A 15,552-nucleotide genomic window follows, 5' to 3' on the forward strand; every position below is an offset into this window, starting at 1 on the left:
AGCTGGAAGCCATTATCCTCAGTGAACTAATGCAGGAACAGAAAACCAAACACTGCATATTCTTGCTTATAATTGGGAGGTGAACAGTGAGATCACATGGACACAGGGAGGGGAACAACACCTACCAGGCATATTGGGGCAGGGCGGGGGTGGGAGAGCGTTAGAGAAAAGAGTTGATGCATGCTGGGCTTAATATCTAGGTGATAGGTTGATAGGTGCAGCAAACCACCATGGCACACATTAACCTATGTAACAAACCTGCGCATCCTGCACATGTACCCCAGAACTTAATAAATAAATAAATAAATAATACATTTTTAAAAGATCCACATGATCAAAAATGCAAAAAAAATTAAATTATCTAACTTCAGGTATTCTTTTATAGCAACATAAAATGGACTAACACAAAACTCTGTGGTGAAATCTCCAATTATTTGTAAGATGAAGTCGTAGAAGTGGGTGAAGTCCAAAAAGCAGGTTATAATCTATATAAATATTTAAGACTTTTATTAATATTGACAAAGGCACCTACAAAATGCATACACCAATATAAGCTCTCACTAGCATTAAACGAGACTGCTCCTAACTTTGCACACATTATAATTCTATGTAACAATTTACAAAAGCAAAATGTGGCCAATTTGAAATGCAGAATAGAGCACTTGTTATTCATTTTACCATAGTACTATACTAAACTTACGTTTTTGTTTAAATGTGAGGCTGAATTTTTTATATATGATAATCTGGTTTTTAAAATTATTTCCATCTTTTTTATAAAATAGTAAAAGTATTAAATTTTTTTCTACTGTTCATATTGCAAATAGATTTTAAAGTTTTTAGTCTATTGCTTACGTTTTTATATTATTTTCTTGAGGCATTCAGAAATTCTTCCAGTCATGCTATTAAATGCATTCATTTTAAATGTACTCTGCCTTTAATATCATGTTTAAACATGTCTTCCCAACTTTCAATATTACAAAACAATTCTTGGTATTTTCTCTGTTTGATTATGTTTACTTTTTCAATTCTGTATTTAATCCTCTTATTTACTTTGGAAGAAGAAGTGTGTTACACATTTGTCTTATTTCAAATTGCAATATTGTTGTTACAATACTAATTATTGCAGGGTTAATTTTTCTTCACATATTTAAGATGGAAAAATCTATCTCACATATATTTGTAAACAAAAAAAGATATTTATAAACTCTATAATTTTTTTGTTGCACTGGAGTTTCCTCATTCTTTCATGATGTTATGCTCTGCCACTCTTTAAAGAGAAGAGTTGGAGGACATGAAAGGTGAGAGGATAGACATGTAACTAATTATTTGTTGGACACCTAACTTAGGATGGACAGATTATATTATTTTTATCAGCAAATGTGAACTCATCAGTCTTTTCCTTAATGACATGTGCTTCCTCAAATTAAAGGCAGTAGAGTCTTATTTTGATTTTCTTGTAAAAGTTTTAAAGAATTGTTTTCAAATCTAAAGTGATAGTACATCTAATGTAGTTTTTCTGTTTGTTGTGAGTTAGAAATACAATTTTGTCCCAATATTAAATGACAGAGGTCTCAATATCATTAGTTGAACAGTCTACGTTTTTTTGTTGTTGATTTCTAATGCCAAATCTATCACGTACGGAAGTTCCTATGTGATAAGAATAAACAACCTGGTCTCACCAGACCTGTCTTTAGTTTGATCTGCTGATCTATTATTTATTATATACATTTTATTTCTGTGTCACAACCTTCATTGTTTTGATTTTTTTAATAATTTTTTTGAGACACAGTCTTGCTCTGTCTCAAAAAATATTAAAAAAATTTCTTTTTAATCTTTTTTTTTTTTTTTTTTCCCGTCAGAGTCTTGCTCTGTAGCCCAGGCTGGAGTGGCTCAATTAAGGCTCACTTCAGCCTTGACCTCCTGGGCTCAAACAATCCTCCTGTTCATTCTCTGATGTATCTAGGACTACAGTTGCCACTATACCCAGCTACTTTTTTGATGCTTTTAGAGACAAGGTCTCACCGTGTTGCTCAAGTGGGTCTTGAATGTCTTAACTCAAGTGATCTTCCCATCTCAGCCTCCCAACATGCTGGGATTACAAGTATAAGCCACTAAATAAATAATTTAAATAAATCTTGCTATCTACTGGATACCCCTACCTTAATTTTCTTTTTCAAGAATTGTCTGAATTATTTTTGAATACTTAATTCATGTGTAATTTAGGACTATTATGTCAACTTGAAAATAAATTTCTTTAAGATTCTGGTTAGAATTATACTGAATATATGAATTAATTTGAGCATAATCAGCATCTTTGAAAATTAATTTTTGCATATCTATATAGTTCAAATCCTTCACTAAAGTATTATAGTTATGTAATTTCACAATATATAACATCATGAAACACTTTTGTGAGACTTAGTCATAATCAAAATATAGTTCTTATTTGTAATAAGAAAGGGAATTTTTTTAATTCCACATTTTAATGGACCAGTGCTGGTGAATAGGTGTAATTTTAGCCCATATATATTGATGTTGTACTCAGCAAGCTTGTCAAATTTGTGTTATTTCAAAAGTTTTCCTGTTGATTTTTAAATTTTCTAGGTGGAATTACTACTATCAGCATATAATTTCTTTAAATTTCCATCCAAATTCCTATGTAACAATATTTTTGTCAAAGTGTATTAGTTAAATTACCTAACAAAATTGTCAATAAACAAGTATCTTTGTCTTAATCTTGATTAAATGAAAAGTTCTATGTTACACTAATAACTATGCTTCTGTATTTGTTTAGTAGACATACAAGTTATTAAATGTTGCTTCTATTTAAACTTGGTTTGGGTATTTATCTTGATTAGGAGTTAAATTAGATCAAACATTTTTGCAACATCTGTTGAGATAATTTTATGTAAATTAAAATTATTTACTTTCTAGTTTTAAATTATCTTCAAATTCTTAGAATGAATCTTTTCATTTGTAATATATTTTAAGTATATATTATGAGACTTATTTACTTTTACACTTTTTTTTAGCAGTTTTGCACCTGTATCTGATTGCCTATCTTCTCATTATTTGCTGTCCTGTACTGTTTTTACTCATTTTGAGGGTAATTTTTTAACTTCTTAAAATAAATGAGAATAAAACATTTAGGTTCACTGAATTAGTTTGGAGAAGGTAAAAATTATGACATTTTTAAACTCAGTAAAACTTTTTTATAAATCCATCTGAATTTGATATCTTGTGTATATTTTGATAGTCCATTCAAAATCTTTGAAATTGTTGATTTATTAAAGTTTTTTACTACTAATATAAATTTTTGTTGACCTTTGCTTGTTAAAAACTTGGCAATTTCAACTGAGTTTTTAAATTTTGGAATAAAATTATTAAGAACATTGATTATATAAAGCTCTGCTATGTAGTATTTTCTACATTTCATCAATTTTTCTGCTTCTCATATTTCTTGATCAGTACCATCAGACTTTTGAATTTCCTAATCTTTAAAAGATTTTGCTTGTGCTACCATTGTCTTATATTTTGATTTTCTATTTATTTATTCATTCATTTATATATTTACTATTTTTATTTTGGTTGACATCCAAAAGCATAATTACTGCCCTTCAGACAAATTCTAACTTTTCCTTTTGCTGAGTCTATGACTTGGGAAATTTACTTAACCTTTCTATCCCTTGGTTTTTTGTTTGTTTAGTTTTTGAGACAAGGTCTCACGCTGTCACCTGGGGCTGGAGTGCAGTGGTGGGATCTTGGCTCACTGTAGTTTTGACCTCACAGGCTCAAGTGATCCTTCCACCTCAGCCTCCCTAGTAGCTGGTACTACAAATGTGCACCACCATACCCGGCTAATTTTTGTATTGTTTGTAGAGGGCGGTGGGGTCTCACCATATTGCCCAGGTTTGTCTCGAACTCCTGAACTCAAGCATCCACCTGTCTTGACCTCCCAATGTTCTGGGATTACAGGCAGGTGCCACAGCACCCTGTCATGCCTCTGATTCTTTATCAACCAAAGGGAATGAGACTGTTTTTAGGAATAAATATAAAATAAATAGCACACCTAAACTTAGAACAGTACCATGTACTAAGTAAGCGCAAGGTACATATTAGCTCCTTCTTAAATTCTTCACCCTTCTTTGAATTTTTCTGTTGTTCATTTTTCTTAACTGAAGGTGAATATGTGCCTCATTCATCTGGAAAGCTTTTTTATAAAACATGTACTAATGGATATGAATTCTTAGCTTTACCTGGTTTTTTCATTTTGATTGTGAAAAGCTTTTTCATTGCTGAGTTCTAAACATTTATCTTTTGTGTAGAAATGTTTATCTTTTTCTTAGTTATAGAGAATAGTTTAAATTTCAAACTTTTTTGATTGATTTAACATTTTACTACTTTACATTCTACGTAATATTCTGTGGAATCTGTTCTTTGTTACAGTGTACCTGGTTTAGGTGTGTAAATGTTTCATGTATATTTGAATGTTTGTGTCCAGATTTCTGTCAAGTAAAGATTTCTACATAAAAGTATTGAATTAATTTTTGCTAATTGCTTTCTTAAAATATTCCATATCATTCTTTCTTCTGCTTGATATGGCAGTTTATTAAGTGTGTCTTACATTCTTATTATTTGTGGATTCTTCAGTTTCTGTTTGTGAGGCTTTTGCTTTATCTATTTATCTAATGCATTGTTAGGTGTGTCCAAATTCATAATTATTGCATCTTTTCCATGAATTTTTTTTTCTTTTTTTTTTTTTTTTTGAGATGGAGTTTCGCTCTTGTTGCCCAGGCTGGAGTGCAATGGTGTGATCTTGGCTCAGTGCCACCTCCGCCTCCCGGGTTCAAGTAATTCTCCTGCCTCAGTCTGCTGAGTAGCTGGGATTACAGGCACACACCACCATGCCCAGCTAATATTTTGTATTTTTAGTAGAGATGGGGGTTTCACCACATTGGCCAGGCTGGTCTTGAACCCCTGACCTCAGGTGATCTGCCCGCCTTGGCCTCCCAAAGTGTGGGGATTACAGGCGTGAGCCAACATGCCCAGCCTTCAGTGAATTGTTTTATTCTTACTACTCTGTAATCACCTGTCTTTAACTGTTACTGCTGTTTACTTTAAACGTTATGTGATTATTAGTTATAATTCAGTTAAATATGACAAATATAAACAAGCAGTTGAATATATGCACGTGGAAGAGCATGTATCTTTCACATAACTAAAAAACACATAGGAAAGTTTTTGTGGCACAAATTGTCCAAGGGAATAGTGTGATTCTATCACTAACAAATGGTAGGATAATAGATATTAGGCATAACTAGCAGTCACTGTGCTCATTAGTTAGTGGTAGATTCTATCCATTTATTTTCTGTCCCTGTGGTTTTCTGCTTTAGGTATGCTTCTTGAAAGCAGAACAAAGTCGTGTTTTGTTTTCTTATTTATTCTCTGTCTTTTGATAGATCAAGTAAATTTATTTAAATTCATGAAAATTTCTGATAACATTGAACTTGCTTTTACTGTCTTATTACAAATTTTGCTAGTTATCACTCTCTTTTCTCTCTTTTTTTGCTTTGAGATTAAAGTGATAAGTTCCTTTTATTCATTTCTCCATCTGTTCTTTTTTTTTTTTTTGAGACGGAGTCTCTCTCTGTTGCCCAGGCTGGAGTGCAGTGGCGCGATCTCGGCTCACTGCAAGCTCCGCCTCCCGGGTTCACTCCATTCTCCTGCCTCAGCCTCCCGAGTAGCTGGGACTACAGGCACCCGCCACCACGCCCGGCTAATTTTTTGTATTTTTAATAGAGACGGGGTTTCGCCGTGTTAGCCAGGATGGTCTCCATCTCCTGACCTCGTGATCCACCCACCTCGGGCTCCCGAAGTGCTGGGATTACAGGCGTGAGACACTGAGCCCAGCCTCATTTCTCCATCTTTTCAAAGTTTCTATTTTTATATAACAAATCATTCCCCAAATTACAGGCTTAAAACAGCAGTTTATTATTTTTTTCCTCATGATTCTGTGAATTGCCTGGGCTTATTGGATAGTCTCTCATTGTGGTATTTCACGTAGTAGCCATCAGATGAGGGATGGGACCACAGTCATCTGAAGGCTCAAATGGGATGAACATCTACAATGGTCCAACTCAATGGCTGACATAGGGAGGATTCCCTCTTTTTCTACTGATTGGAACAGTTTCAGAAGGAATGGTACCAGCTCCTCCTTGTAACTCTGGTAGAATTCGGCTGTGATTCTGTCTGGTACTGGACTTTTTTTGGTTGGTAGGCTATTAATTATTGCCTCAATTTCAGAGCCTGTTACTGGTCATTTCAGGGATTCAAATTCTTCCTGGTTTAGTCTTGGGAGGGTATATGTGTCGAGGAATGTATCTATTTCTTCTAGATTTTCTAGTTTATTTGCATAGAGGTGTTTATAGTTTTCTCTGATGGTAGTTTGTATTTCTGTGGAATCAGTGGTGATATCCCCTTTATCATTTTTTATTGTGTCTATTTGATTCTTCTCTCTTTTCTTCTTTATTAGTCTTGCTAGTGGTCTATCAATTTTGTTGATGTTTTCAAAAACACCAGCTCCTGGATTCATGGATTTTTTGAAGGGTGTTTTGTGTCTCTATCTCCTTCAATTCTGCTCTGATCTTAGTTGTTTCTTGCCGTCTGCAAGCTTTTGAATGTGTTTGGAGAGCAGTTTCTCATAAAAGCTTGTGGATTCAAGCGTAAAAGTGGCAATCCACTCTGACTCCCCTCTCCACTGCAGAGAGCTTTCTTCTTTCACTTATTAAACTTTTGCTCCAACCTCACCCTTTTGTGTCCACACTCCTTAATTTTCTTGGTCATGAGACCATGAGCTCAGATAACACCTTAGTAATAATATCAATGACCCGGACCTGTTTTGGTAACACCAGCTCTGGGGCCAGGACACAGGGGGACTCTCAGGCAGAAGACTGAAATCTGTGCAAGTGGTATACAGATTTATCCCTTCATACACAAATCTCAGGCCAGTCTCTCTCAGACATCTAAAATTTTACATTCATTGTGATGAGAATCAACATTTTTGGTCCATTTCAAAGGATAGGCTCAAGTTCTGCCAATGCTAATATGACTCGGCACAAAAATGCATGTGACATGTATTAAGAAAGCACATAGAGGATCTGCATTGACCGGGTTTTCATAATCACAAAAAACGAATTAATTTGTATGAGTATCTTTATATGAAGGCAAGGAGGAAAACAGGTTACTGGAAGCCTGCGTAAATGTGCTTATGATTTAAAACAAACTTATTCCCTCAGGAAAAATATATTTCTTGCCTCACCTGTTAAAGTCTTAGGAAAGCTTAACCTTGATAATCTCCTAATAACAGAACTTATGTTTCTTTTCTGAACCTCATTCCCTCTCATATTGTAGTAATGAAATGAATAAATGAATAGCAAGGGAGTAGTGGAGCACACTAAACTCCGAGTACTGACTGCCTTCTATTCCACTTACTACCTTTATAAGAACATTGTTATGTACCTAAGTCATGTCATCTATAAAACTAAGGTAATGATAACAATCATATGTTCCTAATATAATGGATTTGATGATTAAGTGGAATACAGTAAATGTTTAAAAATGTTTTCTATTATAACCAATTTGGCTAGGATAGGTGGAAAGAATGGAAATATGCTAAATTAATTGTGAAATGTATAATATATATTAATAGGTCATCAACATCAAATTAAAAAATATAGATGGTTACCATGATAATGAAACCAAAGGTTTTAGACAAGTCAAAGCAAAGCTGAAGTCTCAGAGACTATTGTGTTTATTTGCTAACTGTATTATCAGACTGCTTAGTTGATACAATGAATACGAAAATGCTTCCAATTCACATAAACTGCCACACAAGCAACTCAATGCAATTCACTCACTCTTGGAGAAGTTTATCCCCTCTGCCAATGTTCATCTTTCCTGGCAAACCATCCTTCAGTATTCCAGGCAAACTAAAGCAAGGTGAAGTTGAAGAAGATCCTACTTTCTATTCCATTCAGAGAGCTTCCGGGTCTTCAAAAAAGATTCAGTCATGTGGGTGTGAAAGAGCTGAGGCATGAAATCTGGACCTTATTCTAAGTCCAGAAGGAAAAACAAGGGGTTTGAAGCACAAAGGTGATATGATCTAATTTCTACTTTTAAATGATCACTCTGATTGTCGTGAGGGAACTGATATGGGATGTACTGGGGGAATAATGTTACCAAGACCAGGTAGAGGCTGTTAAAGTCCTGCAGGAGAGAGCATCGTGGGCTGAACAACAACCTTCTAGTAAAGACCATGCAAGTGGACACATTTGAGATGTATTTTGAAGATGGAAGCAATTAGATAAGCTAATGGGTAGTGCCTGGAGGGAGTGAGGATTTTTGAACCACTAGGTAAACACCTGTGAGTAACAGAGAAAAAGTTGGGTTGTGTTATGAGAGATGAGTCCTAAAATTTCATATGTTGAAGACTGACGCTTCAGGACCTCAGAATGTGAACATCCATAGTAGAAGGGAATTGTGGTGTTGAGGGCTGCCACCCACTCTAGGTGCCGAAGCTCCTGCAGCAGTCCTACTTCTACCTGTCACCCACACTCACTCCCAGACAGTGTCCCCTTCAGCTCTTCCATCACCTCTGCTTTTGATTTGGCTGGTGAGAGCATAGCTGGTATTTATGCTTTCCTGATATGCTAGTCTCTTTCACTGATTGTTGACATTGGAGAAGGTCATGGAATGGACCTGAGCTGAGCGACCTTTAGGAGCATTTCCTGTTCTTTTCCTGTACTCTGCTGCCAAGGAGAAATCTGTCTTTCACCAGGCCTGCAGCTTTCTCAGTTACCCACATCATCAGGCAATATCTGCCTGGCACTCCTCTTTGTTCCTTTTCTCTGACCTTCTTTTTTGACATGATGGTTGACCTGAAGTCACCAAGGCAGGACTGCTCATCTCCAGGTCTAATGGAAAACAGTATCTGGTGAAACCAAAGACAATAATCCCAGTAACCCATTGGGAGCTGCTTGGCTTAAGAAACTACCCTGTGCCTAAGATACAACCGATCAAGCCCAGCTAAAACTGATCCACTTTCCACAGGGCTAGAGAAGAATTGCCAATTAAGAATGCATTCCCACTTCAAATATGTCTATATTTATATCAGGGAAAATACCAATCTGCCTGGGTCCCTTATGAGAACATTGTTGTCTGTCGAAAAATCTAATCTATTAGGAAGCCTTCTTGTTTTGTTATCTGCAACTCTTCAGAAGGGCCAGACCAGACCCTCGTATGCCCAGCACAGGATCCGCTCATGCACACCCGTCTAGGGCCTTGTCTTTATGATTTTCTGTCACATGGCCTCTCAGCCATGCCTCCAACCAAGCTATCCTCAAATAAAGACTAGCCATGCACAGAAAGTGAAAAATTACACAAGACCTACTCAAGGTCTGAAATGGAAAGTGCAGCTGGTGATAGTGAATATTTTATTTTATGAATTGATGAACAGGGAATTTCTAGGTATCACAGAGCAATCAGCAGCTGAGAAGAGAGCTACCAATCCAGGACCCTGAAAGGACTTTTTGGAAACTTAATAGTTTATTGTCCAATTGTAGAGACAAAAATGAAAATAAAGGTAGTGAAGTGTATAATACACCATTACTTAGAAGATTAAATAAATGTCATTCCCAAAAGTCATTTGGGGAGAAAAAAACTATATAGGAAGAAAATTACACATATCAACAAATAAATGTAAGAATATCAACAAATAAATGTAAGAATATAAAATATCAACAAATAAATGTAAGAAAGAGAATGAGAAAGAATTAGTATTAGAATATTATAGAAAAAATCCTCTGTGTGAAATAACAGTCTGATGAAACAGGTGACATAAATACTGAGTAAAAAACAGACGACCAATCAAGGCATTTGAGGCTTGGATAGGCATTACAAATCATCAAGTTGAATATATAAGTATGGCCACTTAGTTATTAGTGATGAAGACTACGGTATTTGTTAGAAGAAATAAAGTAGATGATGAATTCTATAGAATATTCTGGAGAAAGTGGAGGTCTTAGCTATATGACATCGTTTGGCTCACTTAGGGAACCATGTATCAGTTTGTTCAGGTCTAGAAATTCCTTGATGGTTTCTGTGTTCAATTTTGCTTTAATAACCCCTAAAGATATTTTTTCAAATACAAATTTTTTAGCTTGCACGTGTTGTGCAGCACCAAGGCTTGCCTAAATCTAGTGAGATCCACAGAGTTTGGAAAGTTCCTGTAGCCTGAGCAGGCTGCGGGGCAGCTTTCTGTCATCTATGTGTGCCCAGCAGTGTGCTGTCCTCACACATCTCATGGATAAGCAGAGAGCATCTCCATTACACGAAAAATTTAGTTGAATATACAAATGTCCATGCACACACATAAAGAGAGATGGAAATAGGCTGTAAAAAGAGTCAGAGATATTGACCATCTTCACTGTTAGCTGTAGGATTGCTGCCTACCCCCGACACACCCACACAAACTCACATACACACAAATGAAAAGCACAGTGGAAAGCAGAATAGCAGTCTTTCCAAACAGATTGAAAAACAAATGACCTCTAAAGTTCAGTCCTGACACTGTGCTGATTGCTTGGACACAGATCCATCAAAACATTTGTCCAAGTCATAGTTGTACCTTTTAGAAATTAGACACAAACAACATCCTACCCAACCCTTCCTGCTGGGCTAGAGTCCCAAAAGAAATGAGGCATACACTTGACCTGAAGTAAGCAAAGCAGAACCCAGTCTCTGAGGTGAGGATGCCCACCCACTAGGGAGCTCAAATGTGCGATTGTCCTGCTTGTCTTTCTTTATAAAGGGAGCTGCCACATTTCTCCCAGCACAAAGTTGAGAGTGACACCAGAGCCTCCTGCAAGATGCTTCTGATTCTGCTGTGAGTGGCCCTGCTGGCCTTCAGCTCAGCTCAGGCTTCAAATGAAGGTAAGACGAATTTGGGGAAGATATTGTGACTCTGATTGGGGTTTATGGGTGAAAGCTATAGACGGGGAAAGTGGAGGGAAGAGAGGAGGATGAGAAAACAGATGGGACTGAAGAGTTCTCATGCCAAGGATCAGAAGACCTCTTGTGCCTTCATTCCTCATCAGGGCCTCATAATTTATTGATTGCACAAATAGAACCCAATAAAGAATTTGTACCGGGGGAGTGAGAGAGTGAGATTTGCATTTATAGAGACATGGGACTGCTGGGAAGGATGTGGAGAATGAAAGACAGATTCAGGGAAGTGCAGCTGTGAAGATCCTGTACTGATCCCAGTAGACAGGGATGATGGTGGCCTCGCTGTACAGTGGATGAGCATCGATGAAGGAGATAAACACATGTCAGAGCTACTGCCGAGGCGGAGAATTGGGTAAACACTTGTCTCTGTCTACATAGAGTTAGAGAATAACCAGAGTGAAACATTGTCATTTTTCTCTCTCCTGAATGTAGTATTTCAATGTGCTGGGAATGGCATGTGTAAGATTGCTTCTAAGTGGCTATGTCTGGTGGCTCCTATTGAGAAAGCTTGCAAACATTAGCAACATATTTAGAGATGAAAGAGTGCAGAAGAATCCCCAAGTATGTCATTGAAATTCTCAGAGCAATTTAACTAAATAAGCACTAAGCCTTGCAGAATCATAAAAGGACAAACACGGGCCCTTCTATGTTGAGTTCTTAGTTGATGCTCAGCGTAGTAACAATCCTGCTACCCCTTACATCTTCTTCCACTTGTAGTAGCATCAGAGAGTGGCTGATGAGATCACAAAGGGGATGCACAGGGTGTGATCAGAGGTCCTTTATCCTCATAGAACACTATGAGCCCTGATTGATACATGAAGTAACTTTTCCCATCATCCTGTACTTCTTTTCTAGATGTCAGCCAGGAGGATGTTCCCCTCGTAATATCAGGTAAATCCCAATAAATTCTCAGTAAACTCCATCTCCATTTTTCCCTGAAAAATTGATCGGTTCTCCAGTGTCTTCTTATCATCATTTTCTTGTCAGGAATTGGCTAATATCAGTGCCCCAGAGATATAAACAGTTTTCTCCCAACCTTGATTCTGGGACCATGAGTAAAGAAATTTGATTTTTCATCACCCTCTTGTGGATTAAAAGGAGTTCTAATCAGGAAGCATTGGGAAGGGGGGAGGTTGGGAGTTGAGAGGCAGGTCAGGGAGAGAGGGGCCGGCCGTGTGGTGAAGACAGAGAAGTATGAAGACAGGAGGGTTTTCCAGCACTGAGCTCAGCTCTTCTTGTTTCAACTCACACAGATGGAGGAGACTCTGAGCAGTTCCTAGATGAGGAGCGTCAGGGACCACCTTTGGGAGGACAGCAATCTCAACCCTCTGCTGGTGATGGGAACCAGGATGATGGCCCTCAGCAGAGACCACCCCAACAAGGAGGCCAGCAGCAACAAGGTCCACCACGTCCTCAAGGAAAGCCACAAGGACCACCCCAACAGGGAGGCCATCAGCAACGTCCTCCCCCACCTCCTCATGGAAGACCCCAGGGACCACCTCCCCAAGGGGGCCGCCCACAAGGACCTCCACAGGGGCAGTCTCCTCAGTAATCTAGGATTCAATGACAGGTACGATTCCAGTTTATTATCCATCAAAGTCTCCAACTGCTACAGTTCTTCAACTTCATTGTGCCAATGATGAAAAGCTGTTAATATTTTCGTGTCCTGGAACACATTTCTCATGAGTTTTGTTCAAATATTCTGGGATAGGGTAGCAAGACCTTGTTTTTAAACAATCTCTTGAAGGCAATTCCGATTTTGAGAATCACTATCTTCAAATTACCTCTCTGAAATAGGGTTGAGAATGAGGACATAGAATCATGTTCTCCCTTTGGCGTTCTGTTTCCTTTCCTCAAACTCAAAGACTCAAAGTTTTACCTGAACACTCCTTGTTCAGGAGAGGCTCAGTCCTGCCTCATACTAGTCTTTCAAGTCCAGTATTCCTGCTAAATGGTCCTCGGACTTTCAGCTGTTAAATGGTATCTCATTTTTTTTAAACACATTTAGAGTCACGCATGCTTAAGCTAACAAAAACTAATCTCACTGAACAGAAATGTACCAAGCTACATAGTAATTCATTTTTCCTCCCTTGTACCCTTCCCAAAACTCCTACTTTTTACTCTTCGGAACCTCCTCTTTGAAATATTTATTGCTACATAACTATATATAATCTTCCCACCACTAATACCACACTTTATATTCAGATCTGTGTCTTACTTATTGGAAAAATTTATTTCTTAGCTTTCACATGAGTTCATTTAGATCTCTTCAGTGTTTATTGGTTAGTTTTTTTTTACAATTATATACAATGCTATTTGGTTGTTCCGTAATTTACTTAACCAATCCCTGTCACTGATCATTGAGGCTGCTTTCACACTGTCACTGTTACAGGATATGTTGCAGTGACCATCTTTGTGAAAATAACCCTTAACATATCCAACAGCCACAAAGCATGAACAACCTAACAATAATCGTTTTTCTTCCTCATCTCAGCAACAGTTTAAAGCACATTACGTGCAATGGCATAGAAAGTGTGAACAAAGAAAATGATATTAAGGAGGAGGGGCTGTAGAAGGGATGGAGGGCAAGAGGATGGTTTTGCTTCTGCCTCACTGCAGTAACACCAATGAGGGATTAGACATTTCCTGCCATGTCAAGTCTTGCCTATAATCTTCCTTGTTTGTCTTTTTCAGGAAGTGAATAAGAAGATAACAGTGTTTCAAATTCCTTGAAACATAATGTGATCATGCTCTAACTACAATATACCAATAAAATAATCAGCTTGCAATTTCTGATTGTGGTGTCTTCTTCTGAGTGTTTGGGACTCTGGAATCTGAGACCCATTTGCATATTGTACGAACATCCAGGACCCCTTCTCCTTGATGTTTCCAGCAAGCTTCTCTCCTCCTTATCCTTATTAAGTCATCTGTCGGGGGAAGGAGTTCCGCTGTTTCTTTCCTTCTCTGTCTTCTGTAGCTCTAATTTAAATTGCACAATTATTTTCGGGTCATTTCCTGATATTGCAGTCAGCTTATGAATGTAAGCAAAACAGTACCAATGAAAGAAAGTCCCAGAAGCTGAGAGAAATTTTAACAAGTTTGAGAGAGTAACTTATTTTGTTTTCTAGGGAAATGAGTATGGTTCTATGCCTGTATTCCCTAGAAGCCACTAGACCTATTTTCCCCTATTTTATCACTGATCAGTTCTGTCCCTGCCTATGATTCTCACCATTCTTAAGAAAACCTGAATGGATTTAATCAAGGAGGCAGCATGATTTGAATGGGCAAAGGATTTGGAGTCTCTCAGATTTTAGTTTAAGACCTCTTTCTTGCTAGCTCTGGACTCTTAGGCAGCTACTTACAAGTCTCAGAGCCTCAATTTCCTCTTCTAAAATGAGAATAATAAAAATAGCTCCCCTAATGGATGAAGACTAAGCAGATCACATACATAAAAAACTAATGGAGATTGTCATGTCTGCTCCCCAATAATGATTTTAAGAAGATCAGACATGAAATTGTGAGGAATTAAATGCTCCAAGTTACCAATTTTAAGATTTCTTTGTGAAAAAATCTAAGTACAATAGTCTCTGACATTGTTTTTTTCTAAGCTTTCAAACAAAATAGGATCACTTTGTCTACTCATATATTTTTTAGCATTTTCTTTTTACCAGGCTATTTGTAAAAGTCCAAGTAGTTCTCTTCATTGAAAAATAGTTAGTACCTGCTTGTATGTTGTCTATATTGGTAGATATTTAAAGTGGAAATTTGATTATGACAATTAGAAATGCTGGCTTTTGAAATCTAACAACTTAGGAATGTGTTAGTGAATATAGTGAAATGTTGCTCATATAATATCAATCTTTAAATATTAAAGTGTGGAAAGAAAAAAAATTTCAACCAGATATTTACGTCCAGCAAAAGTACTCACCAATAATAAAAGGAAAATCCAAGCATTCTTGGAAGACAGAAAAGAAAAAAAATTCTAAGAGAATTTCTTTCCAACAAACCTATCCCATAAAATGGCTCTGTGAAGGTCACTAATCATAAAAGAAAAGATAGAAGAGGACTTTTTGGAAGGTCAATAATGAATAACAACAACAACAACAGTAATGACAATAAACCAAAAATAAAAACTGGTAATACAAAGTAGGTAAATACAAAATATCTTTCTTTCCTTCTCGAGTTTTCTGCATGAGTTTCAAATGGCTCAACTGGCCATTGCTAGCTTTAAAGATGGAAGATGGCCAAGGAATGCGGCAAGATAGTGAGATTTTTCTCTAGAGCCTCCAGAAAGGAACTCAACCTTGAGACATGGATTTAACCCATTGAGACCCAGTTCAGATTTCTGAGCTGCAAACTTGGAAGACAATAAATTATGTCAAAGCAAAAATGACAACACTTACTGTGAGGCTAAATGCATGTAGAGATATATTTAATATGATTCTATTACAAACAGGAGTGGTTAAGAAGACAAGAAGCAATTTTTCT

General features: G+C 37.1%; 2 protein-coding genes across 3 annotated transcripts in view; one reads left to right on the forward strand and one right to left on the reverse strand.

The window, feature by feature from the left end:
• Nucleotides 1–15,552, reverse strand: part of LOC100436447 (salivary acidic proline-rich phosphoprotein 1/2) — a 110,822-nt gene that overhangs the window by 54,027 nt on the left and 41,243 nt on the right. The gene's annotated exons all lie outside the window — the stretch shown is intronic.
• Nucleotides 10,926–13,853, forward strand: LOC103889445 (salivary acidic proline-rich phosphoprotein 1/2). The gene is given in 4 exon segments (XM_054526837.1): nucleotides 10,926–10,989; nucleotides 11,920–11,955; nucleotides 12,318–12,634; nucleotides 13,759–13,853. Coding segments are annotated over 3 exon segments (399 nt in total). The 3' UTR covers nucleotides 12,617–12,634; nucleotides 13,759–13,853.

The sequence above is a fragment of the Pongo abelii genome, chromosome 10, assembly GCF_028885655.2.
Source record: "Pongo abelii isolate AG06213 chromosome 10, NHGRI_mPonAbe1-v2.0_pri, whole genome shotgun sequence".
NCBI classification, from domain to species: domain Eukaryota; kingdom Metazoa; phylum Chordata; class Mammalia; order Primates; family Hominidae; genus Pongo; species Pongo abelii.